The sequence below is a fragment of the Ostrea edulis genome, chromosome 4 (genome assembly GCF_947568905.1).
Source record: "Ostrea edulis chromosome 4, xbOstEdul1.1, whole genome shotgun sequence".
Lineage (NCBI taxonomy): Eukaryota > Metazoa > Mollusca > Bivalvia > Ostreida > Ostreidae > Ostrea > Ostrea edulis.
In genome coordinates, this window is record NC_079167.1 from 85,073,715 (window position 1) to 85,096,592 (window position 22,878).

Below are 22,878 nucleotides of genomic sequence, written 5' to 3' on the forward strand. Positions count from 1 at the left end.
GGCGTTGGCACGTTAAAGAACCCCCACTGCTACGCCACTGTGCGCTGAGCATATAGTAAGTCTATTTGTGGTAAGTCACCTACAGCTGGTGACGGCTAAATATAAGTGGGATCAAAACTAATGAAATCCTTCGTAACAAATCAAAATAAACAATCCCTCGGATACAATACAAATGAAAGATTTTACAATGCAAATGGAAATTATACAATGCAAACGAAAACATTATATAATACAATGGAAATTATACAATGGAAATGGAAAATTATACAATATGAATAGAAAATATAGATTACAAATAAAACAAATTTACAATGCAAATGGAAAATGTAGAACACAAATGGAAAATTATACAATACAAATGGGAAATATCAAATATTACAACGTTTGATATGCCATATATTTTTGTTTTATTTCATTTTTTTTGTTTTTGTTTTTTTTTTGTCTATTTAATTTTGGTTGTGTGCGGAAACACTTTTATTGGCATAGGCATTTTTTTCATTTTTTGTTTTGCAACGAGATCTGTCTACTAAACAACAAATATTCGCGAGTTCCCATATTCCAAATGCGTATCCTAGTTGTCTGTGCCTTAATGTTGACAAAAAGGTAATGATGAGTAATGAATGTTATCAAAGCATATGCGTACTTATGATGCGTGCATAAACTTTTATGATCCATAATGTTTGTATATCTTTCTCAAAACTGATGGTTATTAGCGGGGTTGTCCATTCATCCTAATTACCTGATACCATCAACAATATGTATGGCGTTTCTAGGAGTTCCTGTTTCCCCAACTTTTATATTCTTTGTAAGATTCATGAAATTGGCCACTGTTCTTATTTTTATTTTCTCTTCTTAAAGTTTGTATATTTTCATTTGTTTCATGAACATGGGACTTTAAGATTATGTTCATAGGGATAAAAACTCATGCCATTTCATATTGTCTTGTCCATTTTGAATCATCTTAGAAAACACATATAAAGAAACAATTTAAAATTAACTTCCTACTTTTAAAATTATTAAACTCCCGGGCACCTGATCCTACTTCTGGTGTGTTCTGTGGTCCGTGTTTGCCCTACTCTTAATTTGCATTCTTTGTGGGAGTTATGAGATTGATCACTGTTCGTTAATTTTACCTTTTCATTCAATTGTCATCAATTGCAATTGTGTAAATTTTTAAACAAAATATCTTCATAAGTGTTCCAATGCTAGAAAACCAGTGAAGAATGGTGGTTGTTACCCTCCATTATCCATTTTTACATCATTATGAATTAGCATGTCACATAGATATGCACATCATGTTACTTATGTTTATTTAATTATTTTAGCATAAATTCTATGCAAATCTTTGAAAAATTTCAACTGTGTAATTCATGTTGTTAATAAACAATACCGTACAATATCTTGACGCTTTCTTCACGTGATTGGTGGACCATAAATGCAATAAAGTGAGGGCTTAGTGTAGACTACTGACCAAGAGCGTTGGAGGTGTGGAGAGGCGGGGTCACTGGTAAAATTGCCCTAATGCTTGTTCTACTACGTTATGCGCGAATGCAGTCGATGCCAATTCAATGAATGAAGTAATGATCTAAGATCATATATCTCAGACTTCCAATCAGCTGCTGTAGATTGAGTCAAGTCTGTTGATTTTAAATGGGATACAATATGATTTATTATCAATATGTTATGAGTTGTAATAAATCGTATGACCCAGATTAAATATGCTACTGGGCATATAGATATATCATGCCTTCAACCCAACAATTATAGTGTTCTTTAAGACATCCAAATACTCATGTCAGTTTTACAAAGCTCCTTGATACGGTTAGTTATATAAACTTTGAAAAATGCAATTAACGCTGAATGTGACGTAAAATAATCTACAAACAGCCAAATCGATAGATAGATATTTTATGAACTTATAAACAAATTATACACACAAGTTTGCTTGTCGAATAAGCTATGAACAGATTATTAAAACGTGTGCAACATCTCAACTGATTAGATACGCAAGAGCTTGTTCTGCGTATGTTAAGTTTTTAAATCGAGACGGCCTACTGACAAACAAGTTGATGGTGCAGGGGTTTCAACAGTGTCGTTTAAAGTCGGCATTTCACAAATTCTATGGTCATTATAACGATCTAGTTTGCCAGTACAACCTATCATTGGATCAAATGCTGTCTGGCGTGTTTCATACCGATTGTTATCCCATTCTTGACACACTGATTTTGACTACGAATAACTTCGTTTGCCTTATCAAGATATAGGACTCACGGCTGGTGTGACTGGTCGACAGGGGATGCTTACTCCTCCTAGGCACTTGATCGTATATCCAATGGTCCGTGTTTACCCAACTCTGTATTTTGTATTGCTTATAGGAGTTATGGGATTGATCACTGTTCATAATCTTCACCTTTCATTAATGTAAATTTACTCCTGTGCGTATGGAAGGGCGAATTATGAAAGGGCGAATTGTGATTGAATTTTAAGAGTTACTCCATCCTCACCACCTCTCCAAACTGAAAAATTAACAATCGGCATTTTACACTAAGCCACATGCGAGAAAGAAAGAGATTTATGGTAATGACCAATGACAGCCTTTGTGGTGCATGAGCACATTAACTAACTGCACACACAGTATATTACTGATCGTCAACAGGAATTAATTCATATTTTCTCACGTCTTACACATACTATGTCATCACGTAACCATGTGACTCGGAAAACACAAGATTAATTTATATTTGTTTTATCTTCACTTTTTTATTTCATAATCTGTCGTCGCAGAGAAGGAATCTAACTACTTGGTTAATTTCATTCTTTACTGAACAACAACACTAGTTTTCAATTTTTTTTTTCAAAGTATTTATGAAATTTGAACACTCATCTTTGTCCATTTTCACACAATTTATTCATAATTATTAGGGAATTTCTCCCATAATAGACAACTTCTAACATTTTAAAACACCGAGTTAGCATTTCTTTTATTAAATGGAGATTCAGAAGAAGGACATTCGATTTAGTTGTACCATACTTGTTACTTATTACAGGAGGAATTGAAGTAAAGTCTGGGTAATCAAATATTGTTAACAATGACAAATCTATAAGGATCACCCACAATAATGTCTGTAGTTTAGTTAACAAAATAGATATTGTTTATAGTGAACTATCTACATGTGAAATCCTCGCAATCACAGAGACACATTTAGACAATTCTGTAAAAATGAAGATGTAAAACTCTCAGGTTTTCATCCTCCATTAAGAAAAGATAGGAATAGTTATGGGAGAGGGGTAGCTTTATATGCAGCCAACAAACTTCACATTAAAGAAAGATACATACCGATTGTTAAGCCGTTCTTGGCACACTGATTTTGACTGCGGATAACTCCGTTTACCTGAACAGGATATAGGGCTCACGGTGGGTGTGACCAGTCGACAGGGGATGCTTACTCCTCCTGGGCACCTCTGGTGTGTCCAGGGGTCCGTGTTTGCCCGACTGTCTATTTTGTATTGCTTATAGGAGTTATGAGATTGATCACTGTTCGTTACCTTCACCTTGCATATAGACCACCAAGCTCAAGAGTTAATCATTGGGACTTTCTTTCTGCTAGTTTAGAAAAAGCTATTACTACCAACCTGCCATTGTTTTTGACAGGTGATTTTAACATCAATATGTTACAAAATGGTCCTGATACAAAAACTTTTAAACAAATACTTCATAGGTATGGACTTTATAATTTAATTACTGAGGAAACAAATCACAACAATAAATGGTACATGCATAGATCTTATCAATACTAATCATAAAAACCTGGTCCAAAATACATGTATATATGTACCATTCTGTAGCAACCATTGTCCTATAAGTGTTAATTTAACCTTCTAAACCCATAAAGAATATGCATATAAAAGGGTCATAAGATATTATGATGATTGTGATTATAAAAAACTTAATCAGGATCTTGCTAATGTTAACTGGGATAATTGTGTATTTGACGGTGACAATATCAATGATATATACTCAAATTTTATGAATGTAATAAACAATCATGTTGATTTACACATACCAAAAAAAACTGTTGCAATACGACCCAAGGATTAATCATTTATGAACAACTCTATAATACGCTGTATGAGACAAAGAAACAGAATGCACCATAAAGCAAAGCAAACAAAAAATCCACAGCATTGGCAAAACTATAGAGACTTAAGAAATAAAGTAATTAGCCTCATAAGGATCTCTGTTGAGGAATTCAAGCAAAAACTAACAGCAAAAATAGATAAAAACTTTCCTCTAGGTAAATGGTGGCGAATTGTAAAATCCCTCTCTAAACGAAATAAAAATCGTGAGCCGTCTCCACCAATTCGATTAGAAGGTAATATATTCTTTCATCCATTAGGGAAAGCTGAAGCAATCGATGACTATTTTGTCTCTGTATCGAAAATAGATAATGAACCTAACATTAGGCCACATGGACCAAGTCCTCATCAGCACTCTATTGCAGATCTTTTAATTGACCAACTTATAATCCTAAGTGATAAAAAAACACCTGGTCCAGATGGCATTCTTCCTAAAATCCTAACAAATATTTCCAACTCCATTAAAACACTTTTAACTAAACTTTTTAACTTATCCCTCAAAAAAGGCCTTCTCCCTAATATTTGAAAAAAGCCAGTATTACACTAGTATATAAAAATAAAGGTGATCCACAATACCCTGCCAACTATAGACCAATATCTCTAACAAGTTCAGTATGTAAAATTATGGAAAAAAATTATATTCAAACACCTGTATAATTTTATTCATGATAATGAATTATTATTAAAATATCAGTCCGGTTTTCAACCAGGCGATTCTACTGTAAATCAACTTATAGAAATTTATAACAATATTATATCAAATTTAGATAAAGGTAAAGATATTAGATTTGTCTTCTGTGACATTTCTAAGGCATTTGATAAGGTCTGACATAGAGGTTTATTATACAAATTAAGACAAAATGCTAGCCAGGTTAATCTGTATCATTGGATTGAGAACTATATAAGTGACAGAGCTCAGAAAGTAGTCTTGGAAGGTTATTCATCTACATATAAGGGTAATGAAGCAGGTGTGCTTTAAGGGTATGTACTAGGACCTTTTTTATTCTTATTATACATAAATGACATCAATACTAACTTAGTAAATCATATAAGGCTTTTTACAGATGACACATCTCTGTTTGTTATAGTGGATGATGATGTAATTAGTTCAACACAGTCCTTAACATCTGATCTAGAAAGTATTAGAAGCTGGTCTATGCAGTGGGCAGTGGATTTTAACCCAAATAAAACTGTAAATGTTGATTTCACACGAAAATCAATGTCCTACCCTACAATACATTTTGGCACTCAAGGTGAACCAATTATGAAATGTGACAAGCATACTCATCTAGGCCTTCAATTCCAGTCTAATGGAAGTTGCTCATCACATATTCAACGAATTTACAAAAAAGCATGCAATTGTCTAAATATTCTTAGAATGCTCAAATACACACTTAGTAGAGACTCCATTATCAAAATATATATTTCTTTTATCAGACCAGTACTAGAATATGGTGATGTTGTATGGGATGGTTGTAGCGTACAAGATTCAAAATTACTAGAAGATGTAGAAATTGAAGCAGCACGTATAATTACAGGAATGAGATATAATTCTTCAAGAAGTAAACTCTATACTGAACTGGGATGGGAACCTTTAGAAATCAGAAGAAGAAATCATAGGATTATTCTTCTCTATAAAATCATAAATGGATATACTCCAGACTATCTTGTAGAAATGTTAGAATTATGTGAATCATCACATCATAATTACAACCCTAGGGCCTCTAGGACTTATACTGTTCCTCGGGTTAGTACATCATCATAGATGAATAGTTTTGTACCAGCAACAATAAAACTATGAAATAACATTCCTGAAGACATAACAAAATCACCTTCCATTACATCTTTCAAAAACAAACTTTAAAAACCCGCAAGAAATACATATATTAAATTATATAATTATGGTAAACGTAGAGTAAACATCATACATTGCCAACTTCGCAATCAGGCTAGCAATCTTAATGCGCATCTCTTTAATCATTGTCTTATTAGTAATCCATCTTGTAATCTTTGTGGTAATCCATGTGAGGATAGTCACCATTTCTTCATGGAATGTCCATATAACATGTACAATGCACAAAGAGAAGTGCTCTTGAATAACGTAAGTTCAATTATTAATATCCCTGTTACAGTTGAAATATTGTTAAATGGTGTCAATGGCGAATCTTTTAATACTAATTCAAAAATATTTGATACAGCTCATTCCTTCATTGAAAAAAGTCGAAGATTCAGTATTTGATATTCTTGTGCAAAATGTATGTAAATATGTACTCACTGAATACTTCACTGTACAGCTAAACATACATGTACATCTGAATCCAAAATATTGTATGTATTAATTGTTATATTCTTAACTTAACCGGTACATAGTCATATCCTCCATTTTTTAATTATTTATTTTTTCTCTTATTTGTAAATTTCTTTTTCTTCAATCATTTGGTTATGTTTTCATGTACTATATTAATTTTATTTTGTCATAACTGACCTTTGACCTATGGAAAGGGCGTATATATGCCTAATCCCATTTATGTATGTATTTTCTATATATATACATGAATAAAATACTGTTGAAATCGAAGGACATTCGATGGTGTTTTCCCCCTAAATATTCACATTAAAACAATCTTTTGACCAATTGAGCAAAATAGAAATGCTCAGTAGAACAGTTAACTAAAGGGCTCTGAATAGTTTGTCATTGATCATAACCTGCTACGTGACCAGAGGACAATGAGTGACAGAAGTGCGTCATTATAAAATGCGAATAAGTGAGTAGGGTGCGTGTCAATATCTTTCGGAGTGGTACAGCTAATCTTTGAAAAGAAAATTTATCTAATTTGCATCAATTAGTCTCATTTGAAAGATGGCCGACTTGTTTTAATGTATCTAAGAAATTCATGAATGCAATTTTTTTCTTTAAAAACGCTGTGTAAGTTGTCAAATTAGCAAATTGAAAAGTAAACTACATGTATATCTATTTCTGAACTACAATTTATGTCATTTAGATGTGTAGATAGTCCCTGATTAATTCCTTACATTTGGAACAGTGACCAATCTCATATATCATAATCACATAAAGAATACAAAACCCAGAACTGGGCAGAACACGGGCACTTGGAAACACCAGAGGTGAGGTCAGGTGCGTGGAAGGAGTCTACATATGTATATGTGTACATATATATGCACAATAAATATCTTACTACAATCAAAATACAATTGTTTATTTATCTACTTTCCTTCCTCATTTAGTAATGTTGAACTAAATTAGTGAATAATATCTCTGTACAGAAATCTAGGAACGTATGTGCACATTGTCGACAGAAGTGATTGCTGGGGTGCTTTTGATGATTATTTGAGAAAATTCTACAATTGGTTCCTCTAAACACTTGATAGTGCCTCTGTATCTGGCAGAGTAAGTCAACTTAGACAGAATCATGTTTTCAATATCATTCATTGGGTATCAGGACAACTCACCCCTCTTGGGGACAACTCGCCCCCTCTCAGGGTAACCCTCCCTCTCTCATGATAACTCGCCCCCTCTCTTGAGACAACTCGCCCCCTCATACCATACATGTTTATAATTACCATTTTGGTCTCAATCCAAGAGATGTATTATCGAAAATAGATAAAATTGTAGATAAAATTTACATCACAGACAAAAAGACATGTATATATAAAACCCAACTTCGTGTCTTTTTTTTCACAAGCCGGGAAAATCCAGTGTTTGGGTCCAGTAAATTCATTATCACTTTTTGTAAAATATATACTTATAGCAGGAACAAGCTAGGTTTTGGTAGGTAGTGTATGGGCTTGGTTCTTCAGCTGGCGTAGTATAATTAATTATCAATAATCCGCTTCTGTTGTGTTTGAAAATCTAATTGTTTGATTTCCCTTAAGCTGTTATATTTACTTCAAACGTTAACCGCGTAAAAATAATCAATAAAACAAAGCCGTTATGATAAAATTTCTTAAATGGGAATTTTATGATTTTTCAGCAAGAATTTGTTGAGAAAGGTATTACAAGATAATTACACGTATCAGAATATTCGAGCTTCGCTTCACATTTACGTAGTATACATACCGTATTGATACCATCCCCACCCACCCCCTCCAAAAAAAAAAAAACCTAAAAATTTCCTTAATATTCGAGACATTTATTTCTTTTAATAAATTACGTGAAGATCAGTAAATATAATTCCTAGTCAATTGAATTTTGAAAAGTATACCTTTTTTTCGAATGAAGTAATTTGCGTATAATCCTATTTGAATTTCACCATTCGTGTTAAAGTATGAAATAAAAAGACGTATCTTTATAGATTGAAAGTGTAAAAAAAAAAAAAAAAAAAAAATTACAATTACACGCACACACTCACGTGCACACACACAAAATAGGATTAAAGTGTGATAATATATTTATATATAATATTGGGAGCGAGTTGTCTCAAGAAAGGGGGCAAGTTGTCCTAATAGGGAGCGAGTTGTCCAGCATTCCTTCATGGACTAGCAAGCTCTGCTGTCATTTTGTCACCAAAAATTTAATTCAATGAAAATTGCCCAATCTTATATATTTCAGTAATAACACCAGTATTTAATGATTTCAAACACTTTTTACCCTAAAAACAGGTACATGAATATGTGCTTTTGGTAGATTAAGTAATTAATGTCTGCAAGATAACAATTCTTCCTTATGTATTTCTTTACACTAAAAGTGGTTATCTAACGTAATTTTATTAGGTTTCTCTTCTTTTTACATGAAATAAATGTTATTATTATTTATTGATATATATTCCCATGCCATTGAGATATTTTGAAAAAAAATGGTTGCCTTCACTTTCACAGCTAATGCCCCTTTAAATCAAACTAATAACATCAGAATGGGCGGTTCAAATATAAATTTTAAAGTTCCGAGTGTTGGGGCACACAGCAAATCAAATTTTCATTACAAGGCCATTTAGATTGGAATTCGCTCCCTGTGAACATCAGTCATTATTAATAAGGTCAGTTTTAAAATAGTAGTCAAAGAACACCTTTCAATGACTGCTAAACGAAGAGAAAACAATGTGGATATTGACAAGGTTGTTGTGTATTGCTCATCTTCCTTCGTATTGTTTTTGACACAATGAACTCCGTTTGTATGTTATATTTCTGTGTGTTGCTTCTGCCAATCATCTATTCATTTAAGTGTCATCCCTTATAAGTTTATTCATTCGTATATTAATCATAAGCATTAGTTATTCTATTGTTTTATAACCATATACCATCATTGATAGTTTTGTTTTCTCCACGAATTGTGATATGACATCTGTGAGTGTATTTCCTCCTTAAATTGTGATATAACATCTATGATAGTTTTATTTTCTCCTTGAATTATGATACGACATCTGTGAGTATATTTTCTCCTTAAATTGTGATATGACATCTGTGAGTGGTGATGACACCTGGTGAGTGATTTTGTAATGTTTTGCGTGAAATGTCAGAATACAATATATAATACATGTATAATAGTAAAATCAGAATACAATATATAATATATGGTTACGCAGCATCCTTTTATTTTTTTTATATTGTAAATTGTTACATATTACATGTATTACCTGGATATATATTATTACTAGTATTATTATTAGACGCCATAGCGTTATAAAATTGCTTGTGGACCCAACCCACTCCTTCCTTCGTAAACCACCAAAGTACTACAAGAAATACACTGATTTATGTAACAGTAATTTTATGTAACAAAAACATATAATTTTTTACCAGATAATTCGAATTTTACGAGTAAAGCCAGTACGTCTTGCAGCTAGTTTTAAGTGCGAAGGGTTTGTTTTGACAGAAAAATTAGTTTGGATAATAGCACATTCTTTTGGAAAGTAGAGAGAGAGAGAGGGGGGGGGGGTGTTTGTCAAAACAATTTTCATCCTAAATTAAATAATGAGAGTTTTTCAAACATCAAATTAAAATTACATTGGCTGAAAAAATGTACTTGTTGATACAAAGTTTAAATTGAAAAATGACAAGGGCAATGTAATATTTTACTGAAGTGGTGATTCATTCTCCCTAAATAGTTAGACTATTATATAAACATAAACCAACTGGGTTTGCGGCGAGTGAAGAATTTAGTGAATGAACTCAATATTTTCTCGTAAGACTTTTAAGAATGTGTACGATGTAAATTTTGAACTTATGGGAATGTGTTACACGATAAAAATTTACCGAGCTTGTATGGAGGTGTAATATGTAGTTATTCTAATACTTGTAAATATCAACCTAGACATAAAAAGGCAAGATTTCGCGGGAGTATTTTGCCTTCAAACATAAATGATATCTTTTTGAAATATTCTTTGATTTATTGTCATGATTTCAAACTGAATTAAGCTGAATTGAATCTAAATATTCTAAAACGATCAAATATTCGTCCTATAAATTAATTACTTTTTAATAAATGAAAAACGCACTGATGCGTCTCGCGGAATAAAATCTCAATAAAAACCAGATGCACCTCCCTGGATAAAATCTAAAATCCTGATCGATCACTCGCAGTAACTTTAGAATTTGGCTGATGATCCAGCCTCTTAAATTTATTCAAATTGAACGACTGATTTCAATGATATTTCGATTATCAATAGTCCAAAGAACTTAGGAGACATTATAAAATACTTCTGTTGTACAGATAAGTAAAGGTCAAAGGACACGGGACTGATATCTCTTTTTCTCTGTTGTTAACTTCAAGAATTTTCGAAATATTTATTAAAATAGTAACATTTCAGAAATGGGTACCTTGTTTGTATGATATAGGGATATAAAGCATGCAGAAATTATAAGATACACCCAATTCATAATAGAAAAAGACTAAAGAAATTAGTCCATGATTTTTGCTACTCATAATATAAACAGAAGCTATACTCCTCTCAATGCATGATTATAATAATAATAATACAAGACCTTTCTTTATCCAGGATTACATATTTAGCGATAACACTAGTTTTCAATATGATCCTGCAAACAGACTATAGAAATTACCCTATGCCACTTGCCCCTCAAAATAGAAACATACTGCAGAAATTTTCCCCGTCCTTCCCATTCGTCTCAAAATTCATATTTACAATTTATACTGACGGAAGTTTATCGCGAAATACAACCAATAAGTTTATCATTGACAAACATTGGGAAATAAAAGTGCATATATATATATATATATATATATATACACACACACACACACAAATGTATATATATTGACAATACAATACCTTGCATCGTTTCCAAAACTTAATTTGCATACCTTTTTCATTATCTACCCAGAAAAGTAAAGTAATATTTTATACAGTATGATCTGCGGAAATGAAAACAAAGAATTGGAAACGAAAGACTTAATTACAAGATTGCAGGCTGTAAAGAAAAACATTAGTGATGTGTCTTCTTTATCAAACCTGATGCAACATGAAAACAATGGCATACTGGACCATCTATTTTGTCATTCATTTGGTAAATCACTGAAAATATGATTTTCAACACATTTTAATAACCGCATGCTTCTCAGGGTGACACAAAGCTCTTGGCCTGAGCTCCTTCCCTTTACCAATCTTTTGATACACCTATCTGCTACATTTCTAGAGCAACTAGATAATTCTGATAAAGAACAGATATTGATATGGAATTATGAAATATAAATGCATATGATTAAAAATTACATGATCATAGTCGTATAAAATAACAAGTTTGTTTGCAATCAAAAATATTCCGATTAAGGGTAAGTGATATGTGGAAAAAAATGTATCGCACGATGGGAATTCTTCCAATTAACCGCAGAAACACGCCCAGTAGTATATAAGGGTTTGACACGCTCTGCTCTCATCAGAACAATGACGGAAAGCAGGCTTTTCCTCTGTCTCGCTGCGTTGGTCATTGCTGTCCGCGAGGGAGCAATTCTCTCCCCTCAAGTGACAATAGAACTTCAGAAGCTCGGGATTGAATCTAGTGAGCCCGTGCCCAGACGTCGGCCCGTTTCTGCGTACGTGCAACACGTGTTTAGTCAGTTTGAAGAAAAACAAGATGAGTTACGGATGTATACTGATAGGGATCCACGGGTCCAGTTCTATGATCCGATGTCCGGTAAGTCACAATCAATCTTTATTAGTTCTATGATCCGATGTCCGGTAAGTCACAATCAATTTTTATTAGTTCTATAATCTGGTGTCCGGTAAGTCACAATCAATCCTTATTAGTTCTATGATCCGATGACCGGTAAGTCACAATCAATTCTTATTAGTTCTATAATCCGGTGTCCGTTAAGTCACAATCAATCCTTATTAGTTCTATAATCCGGTGTCCGGTAAGTCACAATCAATCTTTATTAGTTCTATAATCCGGTGTCCGGTAAGTCACAATCAATCATTATTAGTTCCATAATCCGGTGTCCGGTAAGTCACAATCAATCCTTATTAGTTCCATAATCCGGTGTTCAGTAAGTCACAATCAATCCTTATTAGTTCTATAATCCGGTGTCCGGTAAGTCACAATCAATCCTTATTAGTTCCATAATCCGGTGTCCAGTAAGTCACAATCAATCATTATTAGTTCTATAATCCGGTGTCCGGTAAGTCACAATCAACCCTTATTAGTTCTATAATCCGGTGTTCAGTAAGTCACAATCAATCTTTATTAGTTCTATAATCCGGTGTCCGGTAAGTCACAATCAATCTTTAAACCAACTAGAGGCTATTCATTCCTTAAATCTCTCCATTCAATAATCTGTATTTAATGATTCTGTAAACTTTGTCTTTATTCCATATGAAAGATTTTTGAGTCTTATATAAATTCAATTAAGTTTTATGACATTTTCATTATTTTATCTTTTATAGCTCTATTTTTTACATTTCTTTTTCTTGTTGCTTTATAAAATTTATACATATCTGAAAAAACTAATTTCATTAATCAAAAATGTATTTGATATGAAATTTTAAGGAAATTAAAATATTTATAGATGTAGAACATTGTGTATATTTAGATGGCCTCTGTCTATTATTGTGCGGTGTTGATTTTTCACTCTACATAGACCTTCACCCTTCCCACAGTACAATATGATATCAATGAAATTTACGACCCCTGTGATTGATTGTGTCTAATATTCACTAAGAGAAACAAAATAAAAAAGTGTTGGAATGCATTACGTCTTTAAAGAAATAATTAAGTTTGTTAATAGGCTGATCCGACCTTAATTTTGAGCGTGATTTTAATCTACATGAATTAAAACAGGCGTTTGAAAGACGTTTTTAAGTATATAGTTTTGCTGCCATATTGTTGGGATGTTAAAACCGACTTTAATTTTAGTAATATCCGTGTTCGACGTAAAATGCTGGGTTGATATTTCAGGGCGGGTGAGTCTTTTTTCCGAGGGTGATACAGATATCCTCGGACTAAATAATCCCTAGGTTACATGGTAAGGTGGAGATATCGAAGCCCACAGAACGATGCAACCTGGTTGTTACAGGATGATACAGAGATATATCGGTCCCCAATGCGATAGTTTAGCTGTCTCAGCAAATCAAAACACTGATACAATCCTAAATGTGTGATATATCTAAAAGAAATACTGATTGTGGCAGCAAATCATGATTTTATTCTGAACAAATTCAAACATGTTATTGAAGTTCTTTGGCTTCGGGATATGTATTTGTGTGCATAGTGCCCAGATTTTTCAGGTGTTCATTAATAATAATAATTAAAAAAAAATAAATAAAAGACAATTTTCAAGGAAAATAAAAACAAATCTTCGACAGTGTGATGCCATATAAATCCCCCAGCAAACCTCTCGTATTTCATTTAATTTCATTGTTTTAATTTCATTGTTGACTTTATTCATAATTTCTAAGATATCTAAATGTCATGGTCAGTGAAGGCTGCTATCGCACATAGTCTGCTAAGTGCTCTTCGTTTAAGCAGCAAATACGATCTGTTATTTGCAGTGTGTTGTACTTAATTATCATGAGGTCATGGCCAAGAAAACCAATAACTATCATGACATAAGTACTTGAGAGTAAATGATTTTAAAAGGGACATCTAGGAATTATGACAATACCAACTGGAAACATAACGTCGGAAGTGAACACCTCGCGTCGGAACTGGACACATCGCGTCGGAACTGGACAACTCGTGTCGGAACTAGACGCCTGATATAGTCCATGTCCTTAAAATGAAATGTTCCATTCGGTCAATTGGTCAATGATATGAAATAGCTAACTTCATCAATATTCGCTGATGATATGATGATGATTGCAGACACTCTAATCAACGACACGAACAATTCATCTGTCCTTAGCAATCTTATTGCTCCCCTGATTTCGTATACACTTTGTAGATCGACATATTTTTTTCCTTTTGGGTAATGGTGGATCACTTTACTAAACTTATTTAATGGCTCTTAAAGCATCCTTTATAACGTATTATTTCACCATCGAAAAAGTATGCATTCTCATTTATCTTATGGTTTTGGCGGGTTTCCCCCCGGAATAATAAAAAGGTGTTTTATTTGCAAATAAGAAATTAGGCTGATATGAATATCTAATATAACATGCTTGAAAAACTAAGATATACATTCTATATATATATATAGAATTAATATATATTCTAGTTGTCAATTACTTATAACTCTCCATTACCTTGGAGGAAATAAAGAATATCTTATATATATATATATATATATATATATATATATATATATATATATATTAAAAGAAATAGATACTATTTTAAAATGTAACGCCTGAGGATTATAAAATGAAAGTGCTTGCGTTAAATTTTTAACTTTGTGTACTGTTTATTCTATTTCTTTTAATATTTTATACCGGACACTGTGATTTTTTTTAAAAAACACTATTTGGATATATATATATATATATATATATATATATATATATATATATATATATATATAATTATATATATATATATATAAATCGTTTATGAAAATTGAAAACGCTGTTTCTTCGTAATCTTTTTAATCTACTGCTAAAATCTTCAAGAAACATGTTAGTTAACACTGATGATATTGGACAACATGTTTCTGATACAAATTGAAATGAAATGGGTCCATGTCTGCACAACTTTTAATTTCATATTTTCATAGGATTTATGAGAATTGATTACCATCGGGTCGCTTCACTTTTCCATGCAAACACAAATATCAATTATTGACTAGATTATGATGATTCCAATACGAGGAAAGGAAAACTCAATTCACTAAATATAAAGTGTATATGAAAGAAGTCTATGGTATAGTTCAGTTCACTTTGAATTCGACAGATAAAGGAACATAGACATGTTTGAGCTGGAAAATTTTCAAATTTTATTTTTCCAATTTTATTGTTTACAATGCTTACCTAAAGTATTTCTAATGGTCAACCAAACTTTGAATATCAGTTTTTGAGTTATACGTGAGATACAGCACTCGTAATTCTTTGTTATGTAAACAAGGCTCGTGCTATGTTTTTGTTTACATTAGACTGTTTAATAGAAAGACGCATGTTTAAAACAAAATGAGACGTGCTAAACAGTAGAAGATATTTAATTGTGTTAAGAATTCACTTACAAATTGAAAAAGTCTGCTTTAAGTGAAACTTTTACTTGTTTATTTAACCTATGTAAATAAAAACATGGCACGAGCCTTGTTTACATAACAAGGACTTGTGACCTCTGTATCTCCCATGCACCTTGACTACTGACATTCAGATTTTTGTTAATCATTAGTAATATCTTAGTTAAGCATTCTAAACATTAAAAAATAAAATTTGAAAATTTTCAGCTTAAATCATATCCATGCCCCATTTAAAATATAGAGAGAAAAATGAAAATGCACATGGGTGATGTATATAGCTTACATAAATACGTTATGAACTTGACGGATAGGATTTTATACGATATCTGTATATGCAGTGTAATTCTTTAGATAAATAAACAAAAATATGGACGTGTATAAGATATATAGCATGTGTTTTAATTTTCTCTTGAGGTAGATATTGCAATATGCAATATTGGTAACTCCTTGATCACTGTTTGTATTAGACTTTGGAGGACAACTTTTGTATCAAAATTGACAAATATACTATATGAATAAAAAAGATAGGATAGATGAAAAACATAAGATATTGAAGACGAATACCTTTTTATTTTTAAATGTTCGTTGTGTTGTGAGTTGAGAATTCAATATTTTAAAGACAAATGCTATTTCTAAAATTCTACTGTAAGGAATATACAGGAATGTTTTAGATGTTCAGGTTATATTTGGAAAATAAATATATACTATGCCTCTCTCGAAACAATTAATGAATTAGATAAAAATTATATATATATATATATATATATATATATATATATATATATATATATATATATATATATATATATATCCTGGTGTCACCGGTTTTCGATAGTACAGTACTATTTTTTACATATTTAATATATTCAGGAATTATTTCTCACCTGAATTTTATCTTTTCTAATCAATTAACTCTATCTAAATAATATATGCTGTTTTTTTGTTTAAAACTATCAAAATCCAGGTAGCATTTCAACTTTCGTTAGATCCGCCATAATCAAATTTGTTTTGACTGACGTCACCTATTTTCGATAGTAAGTATGGCGCGCTGTTAGTGTTAAAACAACATTAAATAAGATCGGTAAAGTTGGCTACTAGTAACCAGCTACTAGTAACTGGCTACTTAAAAAGAGAAAAGTTGGCTACTAGTAGCCAGCTACTTGAACCAGGAAAAGTTAGCTACTAGTAGCCAGTTACTAGTAGCCAGCTACTAAAAGTAAGAAAAGTTAGCTACTCGTAGCCAGCTATTACAAAATATAAAAGTTATAATTACTGATAGCTCGCTACCAGATAAAGGTTAATGAGTTTGAAAATTATTATCTATCAGATTTATTTCTAAAGAGGACGAGGAGTCGTATGAAATTTCATGCTCAATTATCCCCAATTACATAGCGTTGCAATGCAAAATACGAATAAACTTTTTCAACTGAGTGTTTACTTTAAAAGTGAAAAGGATTTAATTCAGACCTTCAATCATTTGATATACCATCCATTTTGAGATATCTGCTACTTTTACAATTTGATTCGAGTTACCCTGAAATTTCAACATAAGTGTGAATACCGTAAGAAATTTTATGTTTGACTTTATGTTTGTATTAGATATCTGATGAATTTACGACTATACATATGGCAAGAAGTGATAGATGGTGTTCTGGTACGCCATGAATTTTCAGATATCGCTCTTTAGGAAATCCGTTACTTATACATTTTGATTATCGGTACAATCAAATTTCAAGATCCGTATGAATACCTTAAGGAACTCCGTGTTTATATCATATATTTAACTAACTTACAACGATACGTATGGCGAGTAGTGATATTGGGTATCGTAATATGTCATCAATTTTCAGATATCACGCTTAAGGAAGTCAACTACATATACCTTTTGATAGCAGGTAAACTGAAATTTGAAGTTTTTCATAAATATCTTAAGGAACTCTGACTAATTTATAACTACCCACGTGAAGAGGTGTGATATTAGGTATCTTGATATGCCAACAATTTTCGGATATCATACTTAACGAAGTCAGCTACTTATACCTTTTCATTTCCAGTAATCTAAAATTTCAAGTTTTTCATAAATATCTTAAAGAACTCCTTGTTTGTATTAGATATCTGACTAGTTTACAACTATCCATGTGAAGTGGAGTGGTACTAGGTATCTTGATATGCCATCAATTTTCAGATATCACCCTTAAGGAAGTCAGCTACTTATACCTTTTGATTGCAGGTACCATGAAATTTGAAGTTTTCTACCAATTTTTTAAGAAACTCTGAGTTTGTATTAGATATCTGACTAATTTACAATTATCAAAGTGAAGAAGAGTGATATTTGGTGTCTTGACATGCCATAAATTTCCAGATATCACACTTAAGGAAGTCAGCTACTTATACCTTTTGATTCCTGGTAACCTGAAATTTCAAGTTTTTCATAAATATCTTAAAGAACTCCTTGTTTGTATTAGATATCTGACTAGTTTACAACTATCCATGTGAAGTGGAGTGGTACTAGGTATCTTGATATGCCATCAATTTTCAGATATCACCCTTAAGGAAGTCAGCTACTTATACCTTTTGATTGCAGGTACCATGAAATTTGAAGTTTTCTACCAATTTTTTAAGAAACTCTGAGTTTGTATTAGATATCTGACTAATTTACAATTATCAAAGTGAAGAAGAGTGATATTTGGTGTCTTGACATGCCATAAATTTCCAGATATCACACTTAAGGAAGTCAGCTACTTATACCTTTTGATTCCTGGTAACCTGAAATTTCAAGTTTTTCATAAATATCTTAAAGAACTCCTTGTTTGTATTAGATATCTGACAAATTTACAACTATCCATGTGAAGTGGAATGGTATTAGGTATCTTGATATGCCATCAATTTTCAGATATCACACTTAAGGAAGTCAGCTACTTATACCTTTTCATTCCTGGTAACCTGAAATTTCAAGTTTTTCATAAATATCTTAAAGAACTCCTTGTTTGTATTAGATATCTGACAAATTTACAACTATCCATGTGAAGTGGAATGGTATTAGGTATCTTGATATGCCATCAATTTTCAGATATCACACTTAAGGAAGTCAGCTACTTATACCTTTTCATTCCTGGTAACCTGAAATTTCAAGTTTTTCATAAATATCTTAAAGAACTCCTTGTTTGTATTAGATATCTGACTAGTTTACAACTATCCATGTGAAGTGGAGTGGTACTAGGTATCTTGATATGCCATCAATTTTCAGATATCACCCTTAAGGAAGTCAGCTACTTATACCTTTTGATTGCAGGTACCATGAAATTTGAAGTTTTCTACCAATTTTTTAAGAAACTCTGAGTTTGTATTAGATATCTGACTAATTTACAATTATCAAAGTGAAGAAGAGTGATATTTGGTGTCTTGACATGCCATAAATTTCCAGATATCACACTTAAGGAAGTCAGCTACTTATACCTTTTGATTCCTGGTAACCTGAAATTTCAAGTTTTTCATAAATATCTTAAAGAACTCCTTGTTTGTATTAGATATCTGACAAATTTACAACTATCCATGTGAAGTGGAATGGTATTAGGTATCTTGATATGCCATCAATTTTCAGATATCACCCTTAAGGAAGTCAGCTACTTGTGCATTTTGATTGCAGGTAAACTGAAATTTCAAGTGTTTAGTATATATTTTGAGGATTTCCGTTTTTGTTTTAGATATCTGATGAAATTACTAATGCACATATGACAAGGAGTTATATTAGGTATCTTGATATGCCTTCAATTTTCAGATATCACGCTTAAGGAAGTCAGCTACTTGTACATTTTGATTACATGTAACCTGAAATTTCAAGTTTTCAGAAAATATTTTAAGGAGCTCCCTGTTTGTTTTAGATATCTGATTAATTTACCAATGCACACATGACAAGATGTGATATTAGGCATTTTGATATGCCATCAATTTTCAGATATCACGTTTAAGGAAGTCAGCTACTTATAACATTTGATTCTAGGTAGCCTGAAAAAGTTTTCCGTACATATCTTAAGGAACTCTGCGTTTGTATTAGCTATATCATTAATTTACCATCTCACATATGACAAGGAGTGATATTAAGTGTCTTATTATGCCTTCAATTTTCAGATATCACGCTTAAGGAAGTTAGCTAGCTACTTAGAACTTTTGATTCCTGGTTACCTGAAATTTCAAATGTTTTGTAGATATCTTTTAAGGAACTGTGTGTTTGTATTAGATATCAGACTAATTATATACTATCAACCTGAAGAGAAGTGATATTAGGTATCTTGATATGCCATCAATTTTCAGATAGATATGTTAGATATCTGACGAATTTATCTTTGCCGATATTACAGGGCTTTATATGAAGTGTCTTGATATGCAATCAATTTTGAGATATCGCGTTCGACGAAGTCAGCTACTTATACCTTTTGATTCCAGACATCCTGAAATTTAAAGTGTTTTGTATATAGCTTAAGGAACTCTGTGTTTCTGTTAGATCTCTGACTAGTAAACTACTATTCACGTGAAGAGGTATGATAATCGGTATAAAGATACCTAATATCACTCCACTTCACGTGGATGGTTGTAAGTTAGTCAGATATCTAATACAAATGCAGAGTTCCTCAAGATATTTACGGAAAACTTCAAATTTCAGGTTACTTAGAATCAAAAAGTATAAGTAGCTGACTTCCTTAAGGGTGATATCTGAAAATTAATTGTCTATCAAGATACCTAATATCACTCCTCTTTATGTGGATAGTTGTAAGTTAGACAGATATCTAATACAAACACAGACTTCTTAGAATATTTGCTAAAAGCTTTAAATTTTAAGCTTCTTGGAATCAAAAGATATAAGTAACTGACTTCTTTAAGCATGATATCTGAAAATTGATGGCATATTAAGATCCCTAATATCACTCCTCTTCACGTGGATAGTTGGAACTTAGTCAGATATCGAATATAAACGCAGAGTTACTTAAGATATTTACGGAAAACTTGAAATTTTAGGTTGAATGCAATCAAAAGGTATAAGTAGCTGACTTCCTTAAACGTAATATCTCAGAATTGATGGCATATCAAGATACCTAATATAACTCCTTGTCATATGTTTACTGGTAAATTAATACGATATCTAATACAAACACAGACTTCTTAGAATATTTGCTAAAAGCTTTAAATTTTAAGTTTCTTGGAATCAAAATATATAAGTAACTTACTTCTTTAAGCGTGATATCTGAAAATTGGTGACATATTAAGAGACTTAATCTCACTCCTTGTCGTATGTAAGATGGTAAATTAATGATATTTATGATACAAAGACAGAGTTCCTTTAGATATTTGCGAAAAGCCTGAAATTTTAGGCTACATGGAATCAAAAGCTATAAGTAGCTGATTTCCTTACTCGTGATATCTGAAAATTGATGGCATATTAAGATATTTAATATCACTCCTTGTCATATGTGAGATGGTAAATGAATGATATATTTATTACAAACGCAGAGTTTCTTAAGATATGTACGGGAAACTTGAAATTTTAGATTACTGGAAATGAAAAGGTATAAGTAGCTGACTTCCTTAAGTGTGATATCTGAAAATTGATGGCATATCAAGATACCTAATACCATTCCACTTCACATGGATAGTTGTAAATTTGTCAGATATCTAATACAAACAAGGAGTTCTTTAAGATATTTATGAAAAACTTGAAATTTCAGGTTACCAGGAATCAAAAGGTATAAGTGGCTGATTTCCTTAAGTGTGATATCTGAAAATTGATGGCATATCAAGATACCTAATACCATTCCACTTCACATGGATAGTTGTAAATTTGTCAGATATCTAATACAAACAAGGAGTTCTTTAAGATATTTATGAAAAACTTGAAATTTCAGGTTACCAGGAATCAAAAGGTATAAGTAGCTGACTTCCTTAAGTGTGATATCTGGAAATTTATGGCATGTCAAGACACCAAATATCACTCTTCTTCACTTTGATAATTGTAAATTAGTCAGATATCTAATACAAACTCAGAGTTTCTTAAAAAATTGGTAGAAAACTTCAAATTTCATGGTACCTGCAATCAAAAGGTATAAGTAGCTGACTTCCTTAAGGGTGATATCTGAAAATTGATGGCATATCAAGATACCTAGTACCACTCCACTTCACATGGATAGTTGTAAACTAGTCAGATATCTAATACAAACAAGGAGTTCTTTAAGATATTTATGAAAAACTTGAAATTTTAGATTACTGGAAATGAAAAGGTATAAGTAGCTGACTTCGTTAAGTATGATATCCGAAAATTGTTGGCATATCAAGATACCTAATATCACACCTCTTCACGTGGGTAGTTATAAATTAGTCAGAGTTCCTTAAGATATTTATGAAAAACTTCAAATTTCAGTTTACCTGCTATCAAAAGGTATATGTAGTTGACTTCCTTAAGCGTGATATCTGAAAATTGATGACATATTACGATACCCAATATCACTACTCGCCATACGTATCGTTGTAAGTTAGTTAAATATATGATATAAACACGAAGTTCCTTAAGGTATTCACACGGATCTTGAAATTTGATTGTACCGATAATCAAAATGTATAAGTAACGGATTTCCTAAAGAGCGATATCTGAAAATTCATGGCGTACCAGAACACCATCTATCACTTCTTGCCATATGTATAGTCGTAAATTCATCAGATATCTAATACAAACATAAAGTCAAACATAAAATTTCTTACGGTATTCACACTTATGTTGAAATTTCAGGGTAACTCGAATCAAATTGTAAAAGTAGCAGATATCTCAAAATGGATGGTATATCAAATGATTGAAGGTCTGAATTAAATCCTTTTCACTTTTAAAGTAAACACTCAGTTGAAAAATTTATTCGTATTTTGCATTGCAACGCTATGTAATTGGGGATAATTGAGCATGAAATTTCATACGACTCCTCGTCCTCTTTAGAAATAAATCTGATAGATAATAATTTTCAAACTCATTAACCTTTATCTGGTAGCGAGCTATCAGTAATTATAACTTTTATATTTTGTAGTAGCTGGCTACGAGTAGCTAACTTTTCTTACTTTTAGTAGCTGGCTACTAGTAACTGGCTACTAGTAGCTAACTTTTCCTGGTTCAAGTA

General features: G+C 31.9%; 1 protein-coding gene across 1 annotated transcript in view; it reads left to right on the forward strand.

The window, feature by feature from the left end:
* Window positions 1–11,996: 11,996 nt before the first annotated feature.
* LOC125667904 (uncharacterized) overlaps window positions 11,997–22,878 on the forward strand; it is a 29,894-nt gene continuing 19,012 nt past the window's right edge. Inside the window, exon 1 of the mRNA XM_048901584.2 lies at window positions 11,997–12,246. Coding sequence (XP_048757541.1) covers window positions 11,997–12,246 — 250 coding nt within the window. The remainder of the gene's footprint in view (window positions 12,247–22,878) is intronic.